General features: G+C 40.2%; 1 protein-coding gene and 1 long non-coding RNA gene across 2 annotated transcripts in view; one reads left to right on the top strand and one right to left on the bottom strand.

Annotated features, from left to right (window-relative positions):
• Positions 1 to 20,800, bottom strand: part of LOC133615792 (uncharacterized) — a 517,593-nt gene that overhangs the window by 144,959 nt on the left and 351,834 nt on the right. The window lies entirely within an intron of this gene.
• Positions 1 to 20,800, top strand: part of sema3h (sema domain, immunoglobulin domain (Ig), short basic domain, secreted, (semaphorin) 3H) — a 229,400-nt gene that overhangs the window by 29,876 nt on the left and 178,724 nt on the right. Inside the window, exon 3 of the mRNA XM_061974468.1 lies at positions 3,466 to 3,706. Coding sequence (XP_061830452.1) covers positions 3,574 to 3,706 — 133 coding nt within the window. The 5' untranslated portion in view covers positions 3,466 to 3,573. The remainder of the gene's footprint in view (positions 1 to 3,465; positions 3,707 to 20,800) is intronic.

Raw genomic sequence — 20,800 nt, 5'->3', positions numbered from 1 at the left:
CTGTTCATTTAGCAGTCTCACAGCCTGGGGATACAGACTGTGAGACATTCTGGTGGTCCTGGCGCGAATCGATCTATACCTCCTTCCAGAGGGTAGCAGGTTGAAGAGGCCATGTGCTGGGTGGTATCTGTCCTTCAGGATGTTGTGTACTCGCTTTAGGTAGCGAGTTGTGTACATGGCACTCATCTCTGGGAGTATCGTCCTTGTAATTTTTCCCCGCCGCTTTAACCACTCGCTGGAGGGCCTGTTTATGCAGTTACATGTATAAAATATAAAAATTGTAAATCGCAATTAGATTTTTTTTCTAAATCGTGCAGCCCTAGCTGGGATGGACTACAGCTCACCTATGATCATAATGAGGACAAGCGTGATAAAAAGCAGTCCTGCCAAATTGCAATTTGGGAGACAAAAAAAGCCTTGCTCTCACATACAGCGTGATTCAAGATGTCACCATTTATCCCACAACATTGCTTTTTCTTTGACTTTTTGTAACGTTTTTGTTAGGGATGTCCCGATCCGATATTTGGATCGGATCGGCTGCCGATATTTGCCAAAAATTGCGTATCAGCAAGGCATGGGAAAATACCGATCCAGATCCAGTTTTGAAAAAAACTCCGGTCCGTGTTTTCAAACGCACCGATTTAAATAATACATTCCACTTTTCTGCTGCTCCGTAATTTCCGTTCCGCATTTTCCAGCACACCTTCAACACATCCACAGGTCTGTGGATTCTCACGCAGTTGCTTTTAGCTGCTGGCATTACACGACAGGCTCTTCTCACTCTTTCCTGTGTCTCCCTCTCACAGACAGCAAGCGCACCTTCTTACACACGTCACATACTGTCACGTCATACGTCACATACTGTCACGTCATACGTCACATACGTATACGTCCTCCCCGAGCAGAGAGGTAGCAGCATGGCTAACGTTAGCTGTGATGCTAGCGCAGCAGTGCGAGCAACGCTCCCTCTAAGGTGCGTGCCTGTGCAATTGCGCACTGTTTAAGCGTCCTCTGCGCATAGCAAATCTATGCCACGCACAAAATCAAATAAAAAAATAAGCGCATAACAATTTTCGACACACGGACACGACAGAGAAAACAGTTTTCGTCATCATTGTTCAAATGTTGTAACGTCTGTCGAGACGCTTATCTCCATTCGGTGCCACACGTCCACACCATCAAAATGCCAAGGCAAAAATTTCCACATCAACACCGTATGAAAAAATTAGTGATTTTTTTAGTTGTGATTTCCTTCTCTGCATGAAAGTTTAAAAGTAGAATATATTAATGCAGTATGAAGAAGAATGTTTTAATGTAGACATGCAAGCCTTGAAAGAAAATTTTGAAAATCAAGACTACATTTCCTGCAAATGGGTGCATTTCTACCCTATAATTTAACTTTAGATTTATTCTCATATCAAACTCTTTTGGCTGTCTTTTTGACACTTACATCCGGCGCCCCCCTCCACACCCTGGATTATAAATAATGTAAATAATTCAATGTGATTATCTTGTGTGATGACTGTATTATGATGATAGTATATATCTGATAGTATATATCTGTATCATGAATCAATTTAAGTGGACCCCGACTTAAACAAGTTGAAAAACTTATTCGGGTGTTACCATTTAGTGGTCAATTGTACGGAATATGTACTTCACTGTGCAACCTACTAATAAAAGTCTCAATCAATCAATCAAAACACATAGAATCATCATACTGCTGTGATTATATGCATCAAGTGTTCATTCAAGGCTAAGGCAAAATATCGAGATATATATCGTGTATCGCAATATGGCCTTAAAATATCGCAATATTAAAAAAGGCCATATCGCCCAGCCCTAGTTCAATGATGCCATTTCTGTTTGTCATGTATAATTTTGTCTATTTTGTGTTTATCCTTGAATAAACAGGTCAGTTTCTTGTTACCAACCATTGTGTATTATTCAAACTCCCCTAATTCAGCTGGCTAGTTGTTATCAAGAGTACTAAAACCCTTTTCAACATGATTCTGACAACTAAGTAGGCTAAATAACTTTAAACTTTAATACATGCTCGGATAGGTCAGTGTCGGTATCGGTCAGTATCGGTATCGGTCAGTATCGGTATGGGATCGGAAATGCAAAAACAATATCGGTATCGGATCGGAAGTGCAAAAACCTGGAACGGGACATCCCTAGTTTTTGTTAGAGATGTCGATAAATGCGTTAAAATGTAATATCGGAAATTATTGGTATAATTTTTTTTATTATCGGTATTGGTTTTTTTTATTTTTATTTTATTTTTTTTATTAAATCAACATAAAAAACACAAGATACACTTACAATTAGTGCACCAACCCAAAACACCTTCCTCCATTTACACTCATTCACACAAAAGGGTTGTTTCTTTCTGTTATTAATATTCTGGTTCCTACATTATATATCAATATATATCAATACAGTCTGCAAGGGATACAGTCCGTAAGCACACATGATTGTGCGTGCTGCTGGTCCACTAATAGTACTAACCTTTAACAGTTAATTTTACTCATTTTCATTAATTACTAGTTTCAATGTAACTGTTTTTATATTGTTTTACTTTCTTTTTTTATTCAAGAAAATGTTTTTAATTTATTTATCTTATTTTATTTTATTTATTTTTTTAAAGTACCTTATCTTCACCATACCTGGTTGTCCAAATTAGGCATAATAATGTGTTAATTCCACGACTGTATATATCGGTTGATATCGGTATCGGTAATTAAAGAGTTGGACAATATCGGAATATCGGATATCGGCAAAAAGCCATTATCGGACATCCCTAGTTTTTGTGTATTACTGTGTGCTGCTTATCACATTAACTTTTCCAATGTAACATCATTTATTTTTCAGTGACCCACTCTTCTTTAACATCGTCAAAGGTGTTGTTGGAAAATGTTTTAATTTTTCATTCACCATGCAAAAAAAGTAAGAAAGTTGTTGCTTTATACTGAGAACAAGCTATGAACAGAAACCTTGAACTGTCCTCTTCCAGAGCTGTGATTGGGCGTGACCATTTGTCTATACACGTGTGCGTGTGTTTGCGCGTGTGTGTTTCTGTGTGTGTGTGTGAGAAAAAGAGAGTGTGAGTGAGAGAGAAAGCAGTCACATGCAGAGAGGAGCTGGGACGAGAGACAGCGCAGAAGAGAGCTGTCAAGCTGTAAGGAGGCAGCGGAGAGACGACTTTTGTTTTCTTTTTTTCCCCTCGGAATACATTGTCTTCACATCTCTTGACACCCACCGACACACACACACACACACTCAAACGCACACACACATTTCAAAGACGCATACCCCACAGATGGTGCTGCTACACTGCTTGTTAGGAGTGCTAAATTATTTTCAGGATTTGGACTCTCGCCCTGCACACTTGGACTGTTTGAATTTAGCACATTCGTGACTCTCATTCCTTTTGGATTTATTTGTATATATTTATTCCTACAGTGCGCCACTTTGGACTACACGTGCGCGCCGCAGCGTGTGCACCTGAACACATCGTCAAGACACTTGGGCCACTTGTGAGTTAACTGGAATTCGTCAGATTTGGACTATATGCTCGGTGGGTGTTTGAAAAGGAGGAGGAGGATGTGTGGGCCGCTGACAGTGGTGCTTCTAATCCACCTCGGAGCCACCTTAACAGGGGCCTGGAAAGCATCTCAGCCCAGACTGCAGTTCACACACACTGGTAAGAAGAAACAATTCTGTCATCTCTAATGCAACTACACAAACACACCACTTTAACATCTGTTGCTATTTTTACCACATTAAGATTTTTTTTTATGTTGTCTGACTGCAGTCATCTTTCTTCAGTATCCCACTTAGTTTGAACACTGTTTACCGTATTATTCGGAGTATAAGTCGCTCCGGAGTATAAGTCGCACCGGCCGAAAATGCATAATAAAGAAGGGAAAAAAAACATATAAGTCGCACTGGAGTATAAGTCGCATTTTTGGGGGAAACACCAAGAATAGACATTTGAAAGGCAATTTAAAATAAATAAAGAATAGTGAACAACAGGCTGAATAAGTGTACGTTGTTTGAGGCATAAATAACCAACTGAGAACGTGCCTGGTATGTTAACGTAACATATTATGGTAAGAGTCATTCAATCAATCAATCAATCAATGTTTATTTATACAGCCCTAAATCACAAGTGTCTCAAAGGGCTGCACAAGCCACAACGACATCCTCGGTACAGAGCCCACATAAGGGCAAGGAAAAACTCACCCCAGTGGGACGTCGATGTGAATGACTATGAGAAACCTTGGGGAGGACCGCATATGTGGGTAACCCCCCCCCCCTCTAGGGGAGACCGAATGCAATGGATGTCGAGTGAGTCTGACATAATATTGTGAGAGTACAGTCCATAGTGGATCCAACATAATAGTAAGAGTCCAGTCCATAGTGGGACCAGCAGGAAACCATCCCGAGCGGAGACGGGTCAGCAGCGCAGAGATGTTCCCAACCGATGCACAGGCAAGCGGTCCACCCCGGGTCCCGACTCTGGACAGCCAGCACTTCATCCATGGCCACCGGACCTGTGTGTCTCCCCCTCCACAAGGGAGAGGGGGGAGCAGAGGAGAAAGGAAAAGAAACGGCAGATCAACTAGTCTAAAAAAGGGGGGCTATTTAAAGACTAGAGTATACAAATGAGTTTTAAGAAGGGACTTAAATGCTTCTACTGAGGTAACATCTCTAACTGTTACCGGGAGGGCATTCCATAGTACTGGAGCCCCAATAGAAAACGCTCTGTAGCCCGCAGACTTTTTTTGGGCTCTGGGAATCACTAATAAGCCGGAGTTCTTTGAAAGCAGATTTCTTGCCGGGACATATGGTACAATACAATCAGCAAGATAGGCTGGAGCTAGACCGTGTAGTATTTTATACGTAAGTAGTAAAACCTTAAAGTCACATCTTAAGGGCACAGGAAGCCAGTGCAGGTGAGCCAGTATGGGCGTAAGGCGTAAGTCATTCAAATAACTATAACATATAGAACATGCTATATGTTTACCAAACAATCCGTCACTCCTAATCGCTAAATCCCATGAAATCTTATACGTCTAGTCCAGGGGTCAGCAACCTTTACCACTCAAAGAGCCATTTTGACCAGTTTCACAAATTAAAGAAAACAATGGGAGCCACAAAAATCTTTTGAAATTTAAAATGAAATAACTGCATACAAAGTTTTTTTTTGCTTTGTGCTATATACAAACCAAGGGTCTCAAGGGTTGATGTGTGGGGGAGCAGGGTTGGGGTGGGGGCGGGGTTTGGTGGTAGCGGGGGTGTATAATGTAGCCCGGAAAAGTCAGGGTTGCATGGGATTCTGGGTATTTGTTCTGTTGTGTTTATGTTGTGTTAAGGTGCAGATGTTCTCCCAAAATGTGTTCGTCATTCTTGTTTGGTTTTGGTTCAAAGTGTGGCGCATTATTAGTAAGAGTCTTAAAGTTATTTTAAATGGCCACCGTCAGTGTAACCTGTGTGACTGTTGAGCAAGTATGCCTTGCTGTCACCTGCGTGTGCAAGTAGAAGATGCATACAACAAAAGGCTGGGCTGGCACGCTGTTTGTACAGATTGTACAGGGCGCTAAATGCTGTACTATCATGGCACGCCCTTATTATCATTGTTAGGGTGAAAATCAGAGAATATTAATCCCGGGAGTTTTCTGCGAGAGGCACCGAAGTCCGGAAATCTCCCGGTAAAATCGGGAGGGTCGGCAAGTATGCAGCTGAGCCGCATCAGAGTGATCAAAGAGCCGCGGGTTGCTGACCCCTGGTCTAGTCTCTTACGTGAATGAGCTAAATAATATTATTTGATATTTTACGCTAATGTGTTAATAATTTCACACATAAGTCGCTCCTGAGTATAAGTCGCACCAAACTATGAAAAAAACTGCGACTTATAGTCCGAAAAATACGGTAATTCAAATTTTGGGTTTCTTTTAATTCAAACATGCTTAAAAAGTTACATGGCAAAACATCAGGTTTACACTTTCACAAACAAATTTTAAATGTGTTCGAAAAGAAGTAGGAAGAAACAAAGGTTATTTCAGTCTACTCCGTCTGTGTGTCTCCACAATTACTGCGACTGTAAGCCCTCGCTTATCGCTGTTAATTGGTTCAGAACATGATCGTGATAGATGCATTTCTGCGAAGTAGGAATCATTAAGTATAAATCAAATATGTTTATAGTGTAAAAAAACAGTTTACTACCTTTCTAAAATGTTTTTTTTAACATTATGAGAGTCTTTTAGCCATACTTGCCAACCTTGAGACCTCCGATTTCGGGAGGTGGGGGGTGGGGGCGTGGTCGGGGGTGGGGTGGGGGGCGTGGTTGGGGGCGTGGTTAAGATATATATATATAAGAAATACTTGACTTTCAGTGAATTCTAGCTATATATATATATATATATATATATATATATATATATATATATATAAATAAAATAAATACTTGAATTTCAGTGTTCATTTATTTACACATATACACACACACATAACACTCATCTACTCATTGTTGAGTTAAGGGTTGAATTGTCCATCCTTGTTCTATTCTCTGTCACTATTTCAGAACACACACATTCAAATCAAATCAAATCAACTATACAAATATACATTATAAAATCAATAAGAAAACGGGAGCTCTAATTTGGGAGTCTGAATTAGGATCAGAAGTTCCTATATAAACATTGCGTACTCACGTCGCCTTTTTGTATTGATTACTGCAGCTGTGCACTGGATTCATTCACAAATACAAACTACAACTCACAAACACTTTAGAGTTAGGCTCCACCATCAGAATGTGTACTTAAACTTATAAAGATCACATGGATATTATTCAGTGAGTTGATTCACCAAAACTAACCTGTTATACAGGAGGAAAAAGCACACAGGACGTTTCAATTGTTCACAGACTGGTCGCGCTCATCAGAATGACAAGACACTTCTGGTCTGCAGGTGATAGCATTCAATTGGGAAGAAACGCCCTACTGCCCCCTACTGACCAATGTGAATACTGATAAATGTGTAATGACAGCTCCAAAAACGAATTCAAACCACAAAATAAAATAAATAAATCAACACAAAAATGTGACACATTATGGGTGGGTCACATATGCATGTACAGTAGATGGCAGTATTGTCCTGTTTAAAAGTGTCACAACATTGCTGTTTACGGCAGACGAACTGCTTTACGGTAGACGAAGACTTGACTGCTGTTGTTGTGTGTTGTTACCGCGCTGGGAGGACGTTAATGAAACTGCCTAACAATAAACCCACATAAGAAACCAAGAACTCGCCCTCCATCATTAGCTGTTTATATTGTGGGAAAGCGGACGTGTGAACAGGCTGTCAACACGTCAATCAGGTCTGCATGGAGCTGGAGGGGGCGTGGCCTCCAGCTCCGCCTGAATTTCGGGAGATTTTCGGGAGAAAATTTGTCCCGGGAGGTTTTCGGGAGAGGCGCTGAATTTCGGGAGTCTCCCGGAAAATCCGGGAGGGTTGGCAAGTATGCTTTTAGCCATGAAATAACACACTTTATTCACCTTTACACTCCTTTATTCCAATATAGCAATGCTCCCTTCGGCTGAGCCAATCATTGGCCACGATTCTAAACAGCACACCCTGATCGGTTTGGTCTATAGTGGTCAATACTACTTTAGTATTGATATTTTTAGTTTATTTAGCCATTTTTATGCTTAAAATGCTTAATTTAGGATTGAAGCATTATTAAATGGGCTTTAAAAAATAAAACAGCAACGTGGTGAAGCCGCAATATTTGAAACATGATGTGGTTAGGGACTGTAGTTTTTCCCCTTCTCTTTTTAACACACGCCAGTTTTTTAATGATAAAAATGTAGTAGCTTGTTCAATATTATACGACTATTTGTCGTTTGCATTTCATAAAAGAATCACAAGAGTCTGACTTCACTGAAATGTAGTTTAATTTATATTTATTGTCATGGGTGTTTAATTATTCATCTCTGCAAGTGATCTAGCCATTAAGCTCGACACCCAAAGTCTTCTTGACAGCTCCCACACACCTTCAGGATTCAGAGTCAAGCGTCTGTGACCATTTCAGAGCGCTTGACAAAGAAATAATTATCTGATGGCACAAATCCCAGCTACAAGATCAGCGCCAAATTCATCGTTTCTTGGCCCCGTGCCGATTCATCCGTAAAGGAAAAAAAAAAAATCCCAACAGAGGATGCGTGAAGTAAATCTTTCCTGTAAAAAAGGGGAAGACTGAGGGCTTTTCATCAGCCATGTGAGACACTAAACCACACGTTGTTGTTGTTTTGGCATGCTAGTGTGTGGCAGGCTACACAAGTTGTTGAATCATCATGCGGGGTGGACTGCATTGGTGGCATGAAGAATGGTTGAATTGTAGTCCAGTGTTCCCTGTAAAGTGTGAGATGTAGCTGCATACACTTTTTGCAACCTCGTCATAGCAACAACTGCTTGGCTTGAGCCTCACTTGACAAAAACATTCAAGTGGAGGATTTAAGTGTGACCTTTGAGTGATGGATCATTCCATCTTGCAGTTTATGTTGCTGCACAACAGACCACCTTTAACTTGTTGAGTTATGGGTAGGCAGCATTCCCTCTCCTGATTAAAATTGAATGTGATTTTGTTTGTTGTATTATTCAATCAAATAAAAGCTTGTGGATTTTCAGTGTTTTCCACAAGTGCCGTGTTTTGGGTGGGGTGGTTTACATGTTGGACACCATTGTATTGCATAATTGGCCATTGACACATAAAGGATACAAAATACCCTAGTTTACTTTTAGAAATACACAAGCACAAGCTTATTATTCAGTCCATGTCTGCGTCACAGAGGCTTTTAAAAAGAATATCAGGACAAACAATAGCAGCTGTGGGAGTTAGAATGTTTGTGTATGTGTGTATATATAATGTAACGCAGTGTTTGGTACAGCACAGAACAGAAGCTTGTGTCACGTGACATAGGTGGCAGTCACTATTAAGGGGCATGTTTACCTGCAGTTAGGGGAAGAGGGTATAAATGGGTAGCCATAATTTTCATAGAACGCTTTACAACACTTTTACCAAGCTTAAAGGGGAACATTATCACAATTTCAGAAGGGTAAAACCATTAAAAATCAGTTCCCAGTGGCTTATTTTATTTTTCGAAGTTTTTTTCAAAATTTTACCCATCACGCAATATCCGTAAAAAAAGCTTCAAAGTGCCTGATTTTAACCATCGTTATATACACCCGTCCATTTTCCTGTGACGTCACATAGTGATGCCAACACAAACAAACATGGCGCATAGAACAGCAAGCTATAGCGACATTAGCTCGGATTCAGACTCGGATTTCAGCGGCTTAAGCGATTCAACAGATTACGAATGTATTGAAACGAATGGTTGTAGTGTGGAGGCAGGTAGCGAAAACGAAATTGAAGAAGAAACTGAAGCTATTGAGCCATATCGGTTTGAACCGTATGCAAGCGAAACCGACGAAAACGACACGACAGCCAGCGACTCCGGAGAAAGCGAGGACGAATTCGGCGATCGCCTTCTAACCAACGATTGGTATGTGTTTGTTTGGCATTAAAGGAGACTAACAACTATGAACTAGGTTTACAGCATATGAAATACATTTGGCAACAACATGCACTTTGAGAGTGCAGACAGCCCAATTTTCATCAATTAATATATTCTGTAGACATACCCTCATCCGCACTCTTTTCCTGAAAGCTGATCTGTCCAGTTTTGGAGTTGATGTCAGCAGGCCAGGGAAGCTAGGGTCGATATTCTTCTCTTGATCATCTTCGGTGGCATAAGGGACGGTGTAAGCCAAGACATCCAGGGGGTTTAGCTCGCTCGTCTGCGGAAACAAACTGCCGCCATTGCTTGCTGTGCTACCGAGGTCCTTTGTCCCTGAATTGCTCACACACTCCGGCAGATTCAATGGGGGTCTGGCGGCAGATTTCTTTGACTTTATCGTTGGAAACGCATCTGCTTTGAGTGTCGCAGGATATCCACACATTCTTGCCATCTCTGTCGTAGCATAGCTTTCGTCGGTAAAGTGTGCGGAACAAACGTCCAATTTTTTGCCACTTTCGCATCTTTGGGCCACTGGTGCAACTTGAATCCGTCTCTGTTCGGGTTGTTACACCCTCCGACAACACACCGACGAGGCATGATGTCTCCAAGGTACGGAAAACAGTAGAAAAAACGGAAAAAAACAGAGCTGATTTGACGCGGTGTTTGTAATGTGTTTGAGAAAATGGCGGATTGCTTCCCGATGTGACGTCACGTCATCGCTCCGAGAGCGAATAATAGAAAGGCGTTTAATTCGCCAAAATTCACCCATTAGAGTTCGGAAATCGGTTAAAAAAATATATGGTCTTTTTTCTGCAACATCAAGGTATATATTGACGCTTACATAGGTCTGGTGATAATGTTCCCCTTTAACTTCCATGCTGTGTGTAATTGTGAAAGCCGCTGTTTTATTAAATCACCCGCAAAGTGCTCTTACTTTTTGGAATTGCTACAGTAGCAAATATACTCATATAATAGGTGTCAGTTAAACTTTCTAAATCAGCATGTAGTAGCTAACTTGATTAGCAGTCAGATGCTCTTTGCTGAATAAACACACTTTCATTCTGACTATGACGATATCAGAACAACAATAAAACATCAGACGTTCTTAGCCAAAGCCAATAAAGCTTGTAAAATATCTCTTAAAGCATTAAAAAACTCACATTAGCAATGACTTCTGCACCGATAGCAAGCGGCCATCGTAAAATCATAGACATGAATTGTAATAAGCAAAACCGAAAAATGAAGGAGTCTTTGCATTAACGTGTGTAAACATGAAGAATCCCTAATAGGTAGCACCAAATCTATTGGTGGAAGTCCAAAATCATCTGTGGCCGGCTGCCACAATAAATACATGTATTGGAAACACTGGACTTAGTTATCAGGACAAGGCATCCTTTCAAGAGCACTCCATTTGAGTAATTAGTAAAGTGTTTACAAAAAATGTTGGATTACTATGGTAACTCTGTGGTCAAACAGTCTTTTTCCAGAATGATATTACATGTCCAATTTTTAGGCTTTTAGTCTTTTTACCCCAAATTAAATTATTCGAATGAGGTTGTTCTAGGGTCAAACTGTTGCTATAATGATTTATTAATTGTAAAGGCCATGGTTGAAATGGCATTTTAATTGTCCTACAAATGTAAAAAGAAGTTAACCTCTAAATCAGTGGTCCCCAACCTTTTTGTAGCTGCGGACCGGTCAACGCTTGAAAATTTGTCCCACGGATCGGGAGGGTGGGGGGTGGTTGGGGGGTATGGTAATTATTTTTTAATTTCTTTTTTTTAAATTTTAAAAAAATTTTTTTTTTTTATGTCATTAAAAAAATACAATCATGTGTGCTTATGGACTGTATCCCTGCAGACTGTATTGATCTATATTGATATATAATGTAGGAACCAGAAATATTAATAACAGAAAGAAACAACCCTTTTGTGTGAATGAGTGTAAATGGGGGAGGGAGGTTTTTTGGGTTGGTGCACTAATTGTAAGTGTAGCTTTAAGCGGTAGTCACCTGAAATGGTTTTCACTTCACAGGTGTCATAGTTTTGATGCCTTCAGTGACAATCTACAATGTAAATAGTCATGAAAATAAAAAAAACTGAGAAGGTGTGTCCAAACTTTTGGCCTGTACTGTATATAATATCTTAATTGAGGTGTTTGGATGTTTTTTTTAAGAGCTTTATAGGCAGAATTGCACGGCTCCATTGTAAGCGGCCTTTTGATCCCATGTATTTAATATTTAGAATGCGGAAAAAACAACATCTATTGTCATGTCTTTCATAATGATTGTGAACGAAGGGCAAAATTCCCCAAAAAGTGCAGTTCCCCTTTAAGATTAGCTTCTCATGCCTAATCTCTTCTCCAAATTTATACAGCAACTGACATTAAAAGCTGTATGGGTTCTCTGTTTAGTGTTTACACTCAGTTTACGGTTGGGTGAGGAAAACAAGGAAGACTTGTGAATGTCAGCTTGTTACGCTTAAATAAAAACTAGTCCTTGTTTATTTGCATTATGTTTTCAAAAAAGTAGAAAAAAAAATACAGGTAAAAATGTATTCATACATACCAAATACAAAATGAGCTGAACAAATTTGAATGTTATCCACATTATTCACATCCAAATTCTGTTTGACGCTTGCAAGGCATAATTGCCTTCTTTCTTTTTGGACAATCACTCTGTCTGCACAACTTTGTGTAGTACGGTAAATGTTTATATCTGTTTGCTCAAGTCTGAGAGCCGCAAAAGTTAACCATTTAGCTTTAGCAGATATGCGAACAGTCTCTTTCACAGGCAAAATATTGTTGCACTTTTGTAAATGGTGAATGGGTTATACTTGTATAGTGCCTTTCTACCTTCAAGGTACTCAAAGCGCTTTGACACTATTTCCACATTCACCCATTCACACACACATTCACACACTGATGGCGGGAGCAAGGCTCTAACCAAGACCCATCAGGAGCAAGGGTGAAGTGTCCTGCTCAAGGACACAACGGACGTGACGAGGTTGGTAGAAGGTGGGGATCGAACCAGGAACCCTCAGGTTGCTGGCACGGCCACTCTCCAAAATCGCGTCACGCCGTCCCCATTGCTGATATTCTGGTTGTTAATACATGAAAACACTTGTTATGAAGTACAGTGCACCTTTCGCAAGAAAGACAAATCAGAAAAATGGCTGTTATGTTTGCTAAAAAAATGTTCCCAATTAGTTTACAATAGAGATGCTTCTGGTGTATTTAGTTGAACTATTTTGTGTAAGCCATGTGCAAGAGTCAATTCATAAACCTACAATTCATTTTGGCTCTCTGATTTTTTTGTTGTTGTACTTTTGTGTCGTATGGATGTGAAATTCATCCATCCATCCATCCATCTTCTTCCACTTATCCGAGGTCGGGTCATGGGTGCAGCAGCCTAAGCAGGGAAGCCCAGACTTTCCTCTCTCCAGCCACTTCGTCCAGCTCTTCCCGGGGGATCCCGAGGCGTTCCCAGGCCAGCCGGGAGACATAGTCTTCCCAACGTGTCCTGGGTCTTCCCCGTGGCCTTCTACAGGTTGGACATGCCCTAAACACCTCCCTAGGGAGGCGTTCGGGTGGCATCCTAACCAGATGCCTGAACCACCTCATCTGGCTCCTCTCGATGTGGAGGAGCAGTGGCTTTACTTTGAGCTCACCCCGGATGGCAGAGCTTCTCACCCTATCTCTAAGGGAGAGCCCCGCCACCCGGCGGAGGAAACTCATTTCGGCCGCTTGTACCCGTGATCTTGTCCTTTCGGTCATAACCCAAAGCTCATGACCATAGGTGAGGATGGGAACGTAGATCGACCGGTAAATTGAGAGCTTTGCCTCCCGGCTCAGCTCCTACTTCACCACAACGGATTGATACAGTGTCCGCATTACTGAAGACGCCGCACCGATCCGCCTGTCGATCTCACGATCCACTCTTCCCCCGCTCGTGAACAAGACTCCTAGATACTTGAACTCCTCCACTTGGGGCAGGGTCTCCTCCCCAACCCGGAGATGACATTCCACCCTTTTCCGGGCAAGAACCATGGAGGTGCTGATTCTCATCCTAGTCGCTTCACACTCTGCTGCGAACCGATCCAGTGAGAGCTGAAGATCCTGGCCAGATGAAGCCATCAGGACCACATCATCTGCAAATAGCAGAGACCTAATCCCGCAGCCACCAAACCGGATCCCCTCAACGCCCTGACTGCGCCTAGAAATTCTGTCCATAAAAGTTATGAACAGAATCGGTGACAAAGGGCAGCCTTGGCGGAGTCCAACCCTCACTGGAAACGTGTCCGACTTACTGCCGGCAATGCGGACCAAGCTCTGACACTGATCGTACAGGGAGCGGACCGCCACAATCAGACAGTCCGATACCCCACACTCTGAGCACTCTCCGCAGGACTTCCCGCTGGATGTGAAAATGGTCTTAAATTCTATTCATTAAGGTCTTAAAGTCTTAGATTTGACATGTTGAAACCTGCAGACTCGTTATGTTACAGTCAGACACATATTACGCATTTTCATGCAGGCTATGAACACAAAGAGGCTGTTGCATTAAGTAGTCAGCCAATGATGACCTCGACAATACAGTACATAGGGATGGTTCTCCTACGGCGGAATGGATTTTCAATGAAACTTCAGTGTGAGCATGAACATGTGAAGAGTGTACATGTCCCATACTTGCCAACCCTCCCGGATTTTCCGGGAGACTCCCGAAATTCAGCGCCTCTCCCGAAAACCTCCCGGGACAAATTTTCTCCCGAAAATCTCCCGAAATTCAGGCGAAGCTGGAGGCCACGCCCCCTCCAGCTCCATGCGGACCTGAGTGACGTGTTGACAGCCTGTTCACACGTCCGCTTTCCCACAATATAAACAGTTAATGATCGAAGGCGAGTTCTTGGTTTCTTATGTGGGTTTATTGTTAGACAGTTTCATTAACGTCCTCCCAGCGCGGTAACAACACACAACAACGGCGTCTACCGTAAAGCAGTTTGTCTGCCGTAAACAGCAATGTTGTGACACTTTTAAACAGGACAATACTGCCATCTACTGTACATGCATATGTGACCCACCCATAATGTGTCACATTTTTGTGTTGATTTATTTATTTTATTTTGTGGTTTGAATTCGTTTTTGGAGCTGTCATTACACATTTATCAGTATTCACATTGGTCAGTAGGGGGCAGTAAGGCGTTTCTTCCCAATTGAATGCTATCACCTGCAGACCGGAAGTGTCTTGTCATTCTGATGAGAGCGACAAGTCTGTGAACAATTGAAACGTCCTGTGTGCTTTTTCCTCCTGTATAACAGGTTAGTTTTGGTGAATCAACTCACTGAATAATATCCATGTGATCTTTATAAGTTTAAGTACACATTCTGATGGTGGAGCCTAACTCTAAAGTGTTTGTGAGTTGTAGTTTGTATTTGTGAATGAATCCAGTGCACAGCTGCAGTAATCAATACAAAATGGCGACATGAGTGCGCAATGTTTATATAGGAACTTCTGATCCTAATTCAGACTCCCAAATTAAAGCTCTCGTTTTCTTATTGATTTTATAATGTATATTTGTATAATGTGTGTGTTCTGAAATAGTGACAGAAAATAGAACAAGGATGGACAATTCAACCCTTAACTCAACAATGAGTAGATGAGTGTTATGTGTGTGTATAAGTGTAAATAAATGAACACTGAAATTCAAGTATATTTTTTTTAAATATATATATATATATATATATATATATATATATATATATATATATATATATATATATATATATATATATATATATATAGCTAGAATTCACTGAAAGTCAAGTATTTCTTATATATATATATATATCTTAACCACGCCCCCAACCACGCCCCCCACATACTGGATGTCTGTCCTTCAGTATAAGTGAGGTTCCATTGGGTGTTTGTGTGCACATGTGTACATCTTGTGTGATCCTTTATTGTGAATCCTTATTATTTTGTATGTGTGTGTGTGAACACAAGTGAACTCATCTTTGAAAAGATGACAAGTAGAGAATAGATGTTGTGATATGTGTTGGCATACTTGAATGTGTGGGTGTCAGTGGGTGTGGATGTGTTCTATCGCTCTCTGTGGGAGCTCCAAGTTGTGGTCATTTCCCTTCCCATCATTGCTTTTTGTCTCATGTTTCCCTCTTCCAACCGATGGAATACATTTTTGTTGTGGAATTGTAATTTGTGGACAATTTACAGGTTTATAGATTTATTTATCTTTTGACAAAAAATGCTTACATTTGGATATTTGGTTTCACTTTGAATAATTGGAAGTTTAAAAAAGAGTTGCCACCTCATGGAAATTGGCTCCTAAAAGTCCTGTGGTAAGCAGATACCCAACACACCCTTTGGTCATCTGCTCAGCAGCACATGCCAAATTCCAAACACTGAACTGTAAAAGTGATTTTTGACCCCTGTATATATTTAACAAATTAAATGCAATGCTTTTAATGTGGACATTCTCTTTTGCTGACCACAATTGTAACTGAAGAATGTTTAAAACAAACACTTGCAAAATTGTGAAATGAGTCAAGAATGAGAATTTCCACCTGCATGCAGCAGGAACCAATTGAATCCCGCACAAGTTGGAGCACTGACATTTCTCATGTTTGAACTGTCTGTGTAGATCTTAAGAATTTGATAAGTGTTCATTGGCGGACCGTAAGGAAAAATAGCTGAGGTTAATCAACTACGATCATATAATTGATAGAATTGTTTTGACAATCAAATAACCGCTTTATTTGAACAAAACTAGAATGGAATGGAGAGGACAGAAAAACCTTAGCCTTGTTACTGACCACTTTAACCTCATCATACCAAGCGTACGAGCAATTGGGAGAATAGTTTTCAGAAGGTTTTTGAACTCCTATATTGAAGATATCATCATAGTTTCAATCGTGACTAACGGCCGTCTTACTGGTTAGCTAGTTGCAATTCATCATCCCTCATCTTTAGCCACCAAATAAGACTAAATCAACAGCACCTTCTCATGGTTGCACTTGCATACTGTAGCTTTAAGAAATAGCTGACTGGCTGACTGTTTGAAAATGGTTCTTGGACGAATCGATTTGAATGTCCTTGCCTTTTAGGTATTCTCACGAACATAAAGCAGGTTGACTTTACTTATGTGTGTGTTTAATTTCCGTTTTAGATGAGTGCTATGTTCTTATACTGTACAAACCACAAAAACTCTTGTGGATGATGATCAAAGAGAAATATTATCTATACTGTTAAACACACGATTCAACATGCAGTGTTTATTGTGGTACTGAAAACGTTTGTGCCACGGGCTGTCTGCGCTCAAATTAAACGACAGCGTGACAATTGCATTTTGTCTAGCCAGAACATTGTTCAGAATAAAGATGGAACTCATTAGTCTTTGGCTGTATTTATAGTTGTGTCCTGATCTTAAGGAGACAAAAACCATGGATCATGTGGATATGTGTGTGGAGCACAGAATGTAAAGCAACAATCCAACCAACAAGCAAAATACTGTAAGTTAGGACAATGACAAACCTCTCCATTGATTTTGAATTGATTGAAACTTTTATTAGTAGATTGCACAGTGAAGTACATATTCCGTACAATTGACCACTAAATGGTAACACCCGAATAAGTTTTTCAACTTGTTTAAGTCGGGGTCCACTTAAATTGATACATAATACAGATATATACTATCAAATATATACTAACATCATAATACAGTCATCACACAAGATAATCATCAGAGTATATACATTGAATTATTTACATTATTTCCAATCCGGGGTGTGGGATATGGAAGGGGGGGGGGTTAGGTTTGGTTGGTATCAACACTTCAGTCATCAACAATTGCATCATCAGAGAAATGGATATTGAACTAGTGTAGGGCTGACTTGGTAGGATATGTACAGCAAGTAGTGGACATAGAGAGATCAGAAAGTATAAGAAAAAGTGTCTACATTTGATTGTTTGATTGTTTACATTAGATTATTCACAATCCGAAGAGGTATTATGTGGAAGGGAGGGTGTTAGTTTAGGGTTGTAGTTGCCTGGAGGTGTTCTTTTATTGCGGTTTTGAAGGAGGATAGAGATGCCCTTTCTTTTACACCTGTTGGGAGTGCGTTCCATATTGATGTGGCATAGAATGAGAATGAGTTAAGACCTTTGTTAGTTCGGAATCTGTGTTTAACGTGGTTAGTGGAGCTCCCCTTGGTGTTGTGGTTATGGCGGTCATTTACGTTAATGAAGTAGTTTGACATGTACTTCGGTATCAGGGAGGTGTAGCGGATTTTATAGACTAGGCTCAGTGCAAGTTGTTTTACTCTGTCCTCCACCCCCATAGTCTTGCTATAAAGTGTTAACACATTTCAGAGCAATTTAATTCTTGACATCCTGATTTGTAAAGTTTACATCATTAATTACATCACATAAAAAAGCATACACACAGAGCTTCTTGCACATACACAATGTGTAATACCGTGCCGCATCACATCAATGAGAAACTCCTGTAGACACTTGCAAGGCCCAGCACCGATTCCGTGCAGACACACAAACGTAGTCCTGCTGGATGCAGCCATCACATTGATGACCTAAGCACTTCTGAATAGATTAATTAGGATATTCATTAGTTTGTGTCCGTTAAAATCATCCTGTGACCTGTGACCTCCTAACTGCTTCCCATACGGGCGCTTAAACAAATGCCCACATTTGCAATGTAAATGTAAATTAGCGACTGTGTTTCATTAGCATTCAAATTGCTTCGAATGAATGCATAGTGGATTGGGATTGAGCTGTTGTCGTTCACAAGCAATTTTTGTTAAAGACCAGTTTTGTTTAAATGAATTCTAAAAATATCATTGTACATGTTTACATTTAGAGAGTATTGCCATTTATGAACAGGCATAATAGATTCAGAGAGACCAACATATGGAAGAAAGAACAGCTGCTTATTTATATACATAGCACTCTTACGAATGGACTGTTAAGTAGAAGGACGTCATGAAGCTCTGTTGTCCCTTAAGCATAGCTGACAGACACACAACCCAGCTGCTGTCTGATGACTTTGGCACCATTACTAAACATTCAACCAACTTTATAATACATAGTAGTCAATCCAAAAGTTGCAGCAGGTGCCTACACACACTAATAATCATACAGCCAACCCCCAGCCCTACCCAACATCACCTGTGATGCCAATGTGTAGCTCCTATACATGATGTACAATTCAAATATATAATCAAATATATGAATTATTCCCGATTAGGTATATAATGACGTTAATGATAAACTCAGGTAAAACTCCCGACGAGCAGTATTACTATTATTATTAAATTAAAATTCTCGTTATTGAAAACCGCACTTTGATAAACTCACGGATTGGTGATACTGGAGAAGCAAGCTGGTGTGCTAATGAATTGCTAGCTATCTTAATTGCTAACAGGAATACAACATACATTTTCCCATTAAGAAATGAAAATGGGAGGTCCTCTATTCTACCAATAAAACCCAATAAATAATCAGCCAAAAACTGCCCACAATACTCCATTTTCATTTCTTGACTTGAATATTAACCAAGTATTAGTGATATATAAATCATCATAAATAAATCATGCCTCTCACCTTGATAGCAGAAGGATGAGGACAGATTCCCACATGTTACACTTTGACAGCCAATTTAGACCCGGAAATGACAAGAACGACAAGAAAATACTTTTGGTCCCCCCCCCCTTTCTTCGTGAGGATTATGAGTCATTTTTCATCTAAACAAGACTATAACAATCGGCATCCTAATGACCGCAAACATTGTACAGTAAGTGATGTCTTGTTTTGTTTGTTGGCTCTCAGGAAGTCTGCAGTGAATAATAATAATAATAACTGGGATTTATATAGCGCTTTTCTAAGTACCCAAAGTCGCTTTACATGTAGAACCCATCAATCATTCACACCTGGTGGTGGTAAGCTACTTTCATAGCCACAGCTGCCCTGGGGTAGACTGACGGAAGCGTGGCTGCAATTTTGCGCCAACGGCCCCTCCGACCACCACCTATCATTCATCATTCAATTCACCGGTGTGAGTGGCACCGGGGGCAAAGGGTGAAGTGTCCCGCCCAAGGACACAACGGCAGCGGATTTTGGATGGTAAGAGGCGGGGAGTGAACCTGCAACCCTCAGGTTTCTGGCACGGTTGCTCTACCCACTACGCCATGCCGCCCCAATAATAATCAGTGATGTTGGAAAAAAGCGGCCGTTGTGATGTTTTTTAAATTAATGCGATCCGTATGCTTACAATGAGCAAAATACTTAAATATTAATTGTTATTATAAATGTGCCAGTTACTACATTACATATTTACTTACAGCATGTATTTAAAACCTCTGTGGAGGTGTTTGGATGTTTTTTAAAGAGCTTTATAGGCAGAATAGAGCGACTCCCATAAGCTCCATTGTAAGCAGACTTTTTTCGCATTTATTTACTATTTAGAATGCAGAACAAAAGAAAAACGTGTTCTTCTCTTACATAAGGATTGTGAATGATATCCAACATTCCAAAAAAAAGTGCAGTTGCCCTTCAATCAGACGTACAAACCTCGCTTTGCTTTTATCATTCAAAAACACTTTAAAACCTTTACAAATTAAAACGGAAGATTACTTAGACTCATATAAAATAATATGGCTCTTAAACATACTTGCCAACCTTGAGACCTCCGATTTCGGGAGGTGGGGGGTGGAGGGCGTGGTCGGGGGTGGGGCGGTGGGCGTGGTTGGGGGCGTGGTTAAGATATATATATATATAAGAAATACTTGACTTTCAGTGATTTCTAGCTATATACAGTATATATATATTTTATTATATATATATATATATATATATATATGTGTATACATAAAATAAATACTTGAATTTCAGTGTTCATTTATTTACACATATACACACACATAACACTCATCTACTCATTGTTGAGTTAAGGGTTGAATTGTCCATCCTTGTTCTATTCTCTGTCACTATTTCAGAACACACACATTATACAAATATACATTATAAAATCAATAAGAAAACGGGAGCTCTAATTTGGGAGTCTGAATTAGGATCAGAAGTTCCTATATAAACATTGCGCACTCACGTCGCCTTTTTGTATTGATTACTGCAGCTGTGCACTGGATTCATTCACAAATACAAACTACAACTCACAAACACTTTAGGG

The sequence above is a fragment of the Nerophis lumbriciformis genome, linkage group LG01, assembly GCF_033978685.3.
Source record: "Nerophis lumbriciformis linkage group LG01, RoL_Nlum_v2.1, whole genome shotgun sequence".
Taxonomy (NCBI): Eukaryota; Metazoa; Chordata; class Actinopteri; order Syngnathiformes; family Syngnathidae; genus Nerophis; species Nerophis lumbriciformis.
This window is presented reverse-complemented; position numbering and strand designations above follow the sequence as displayed.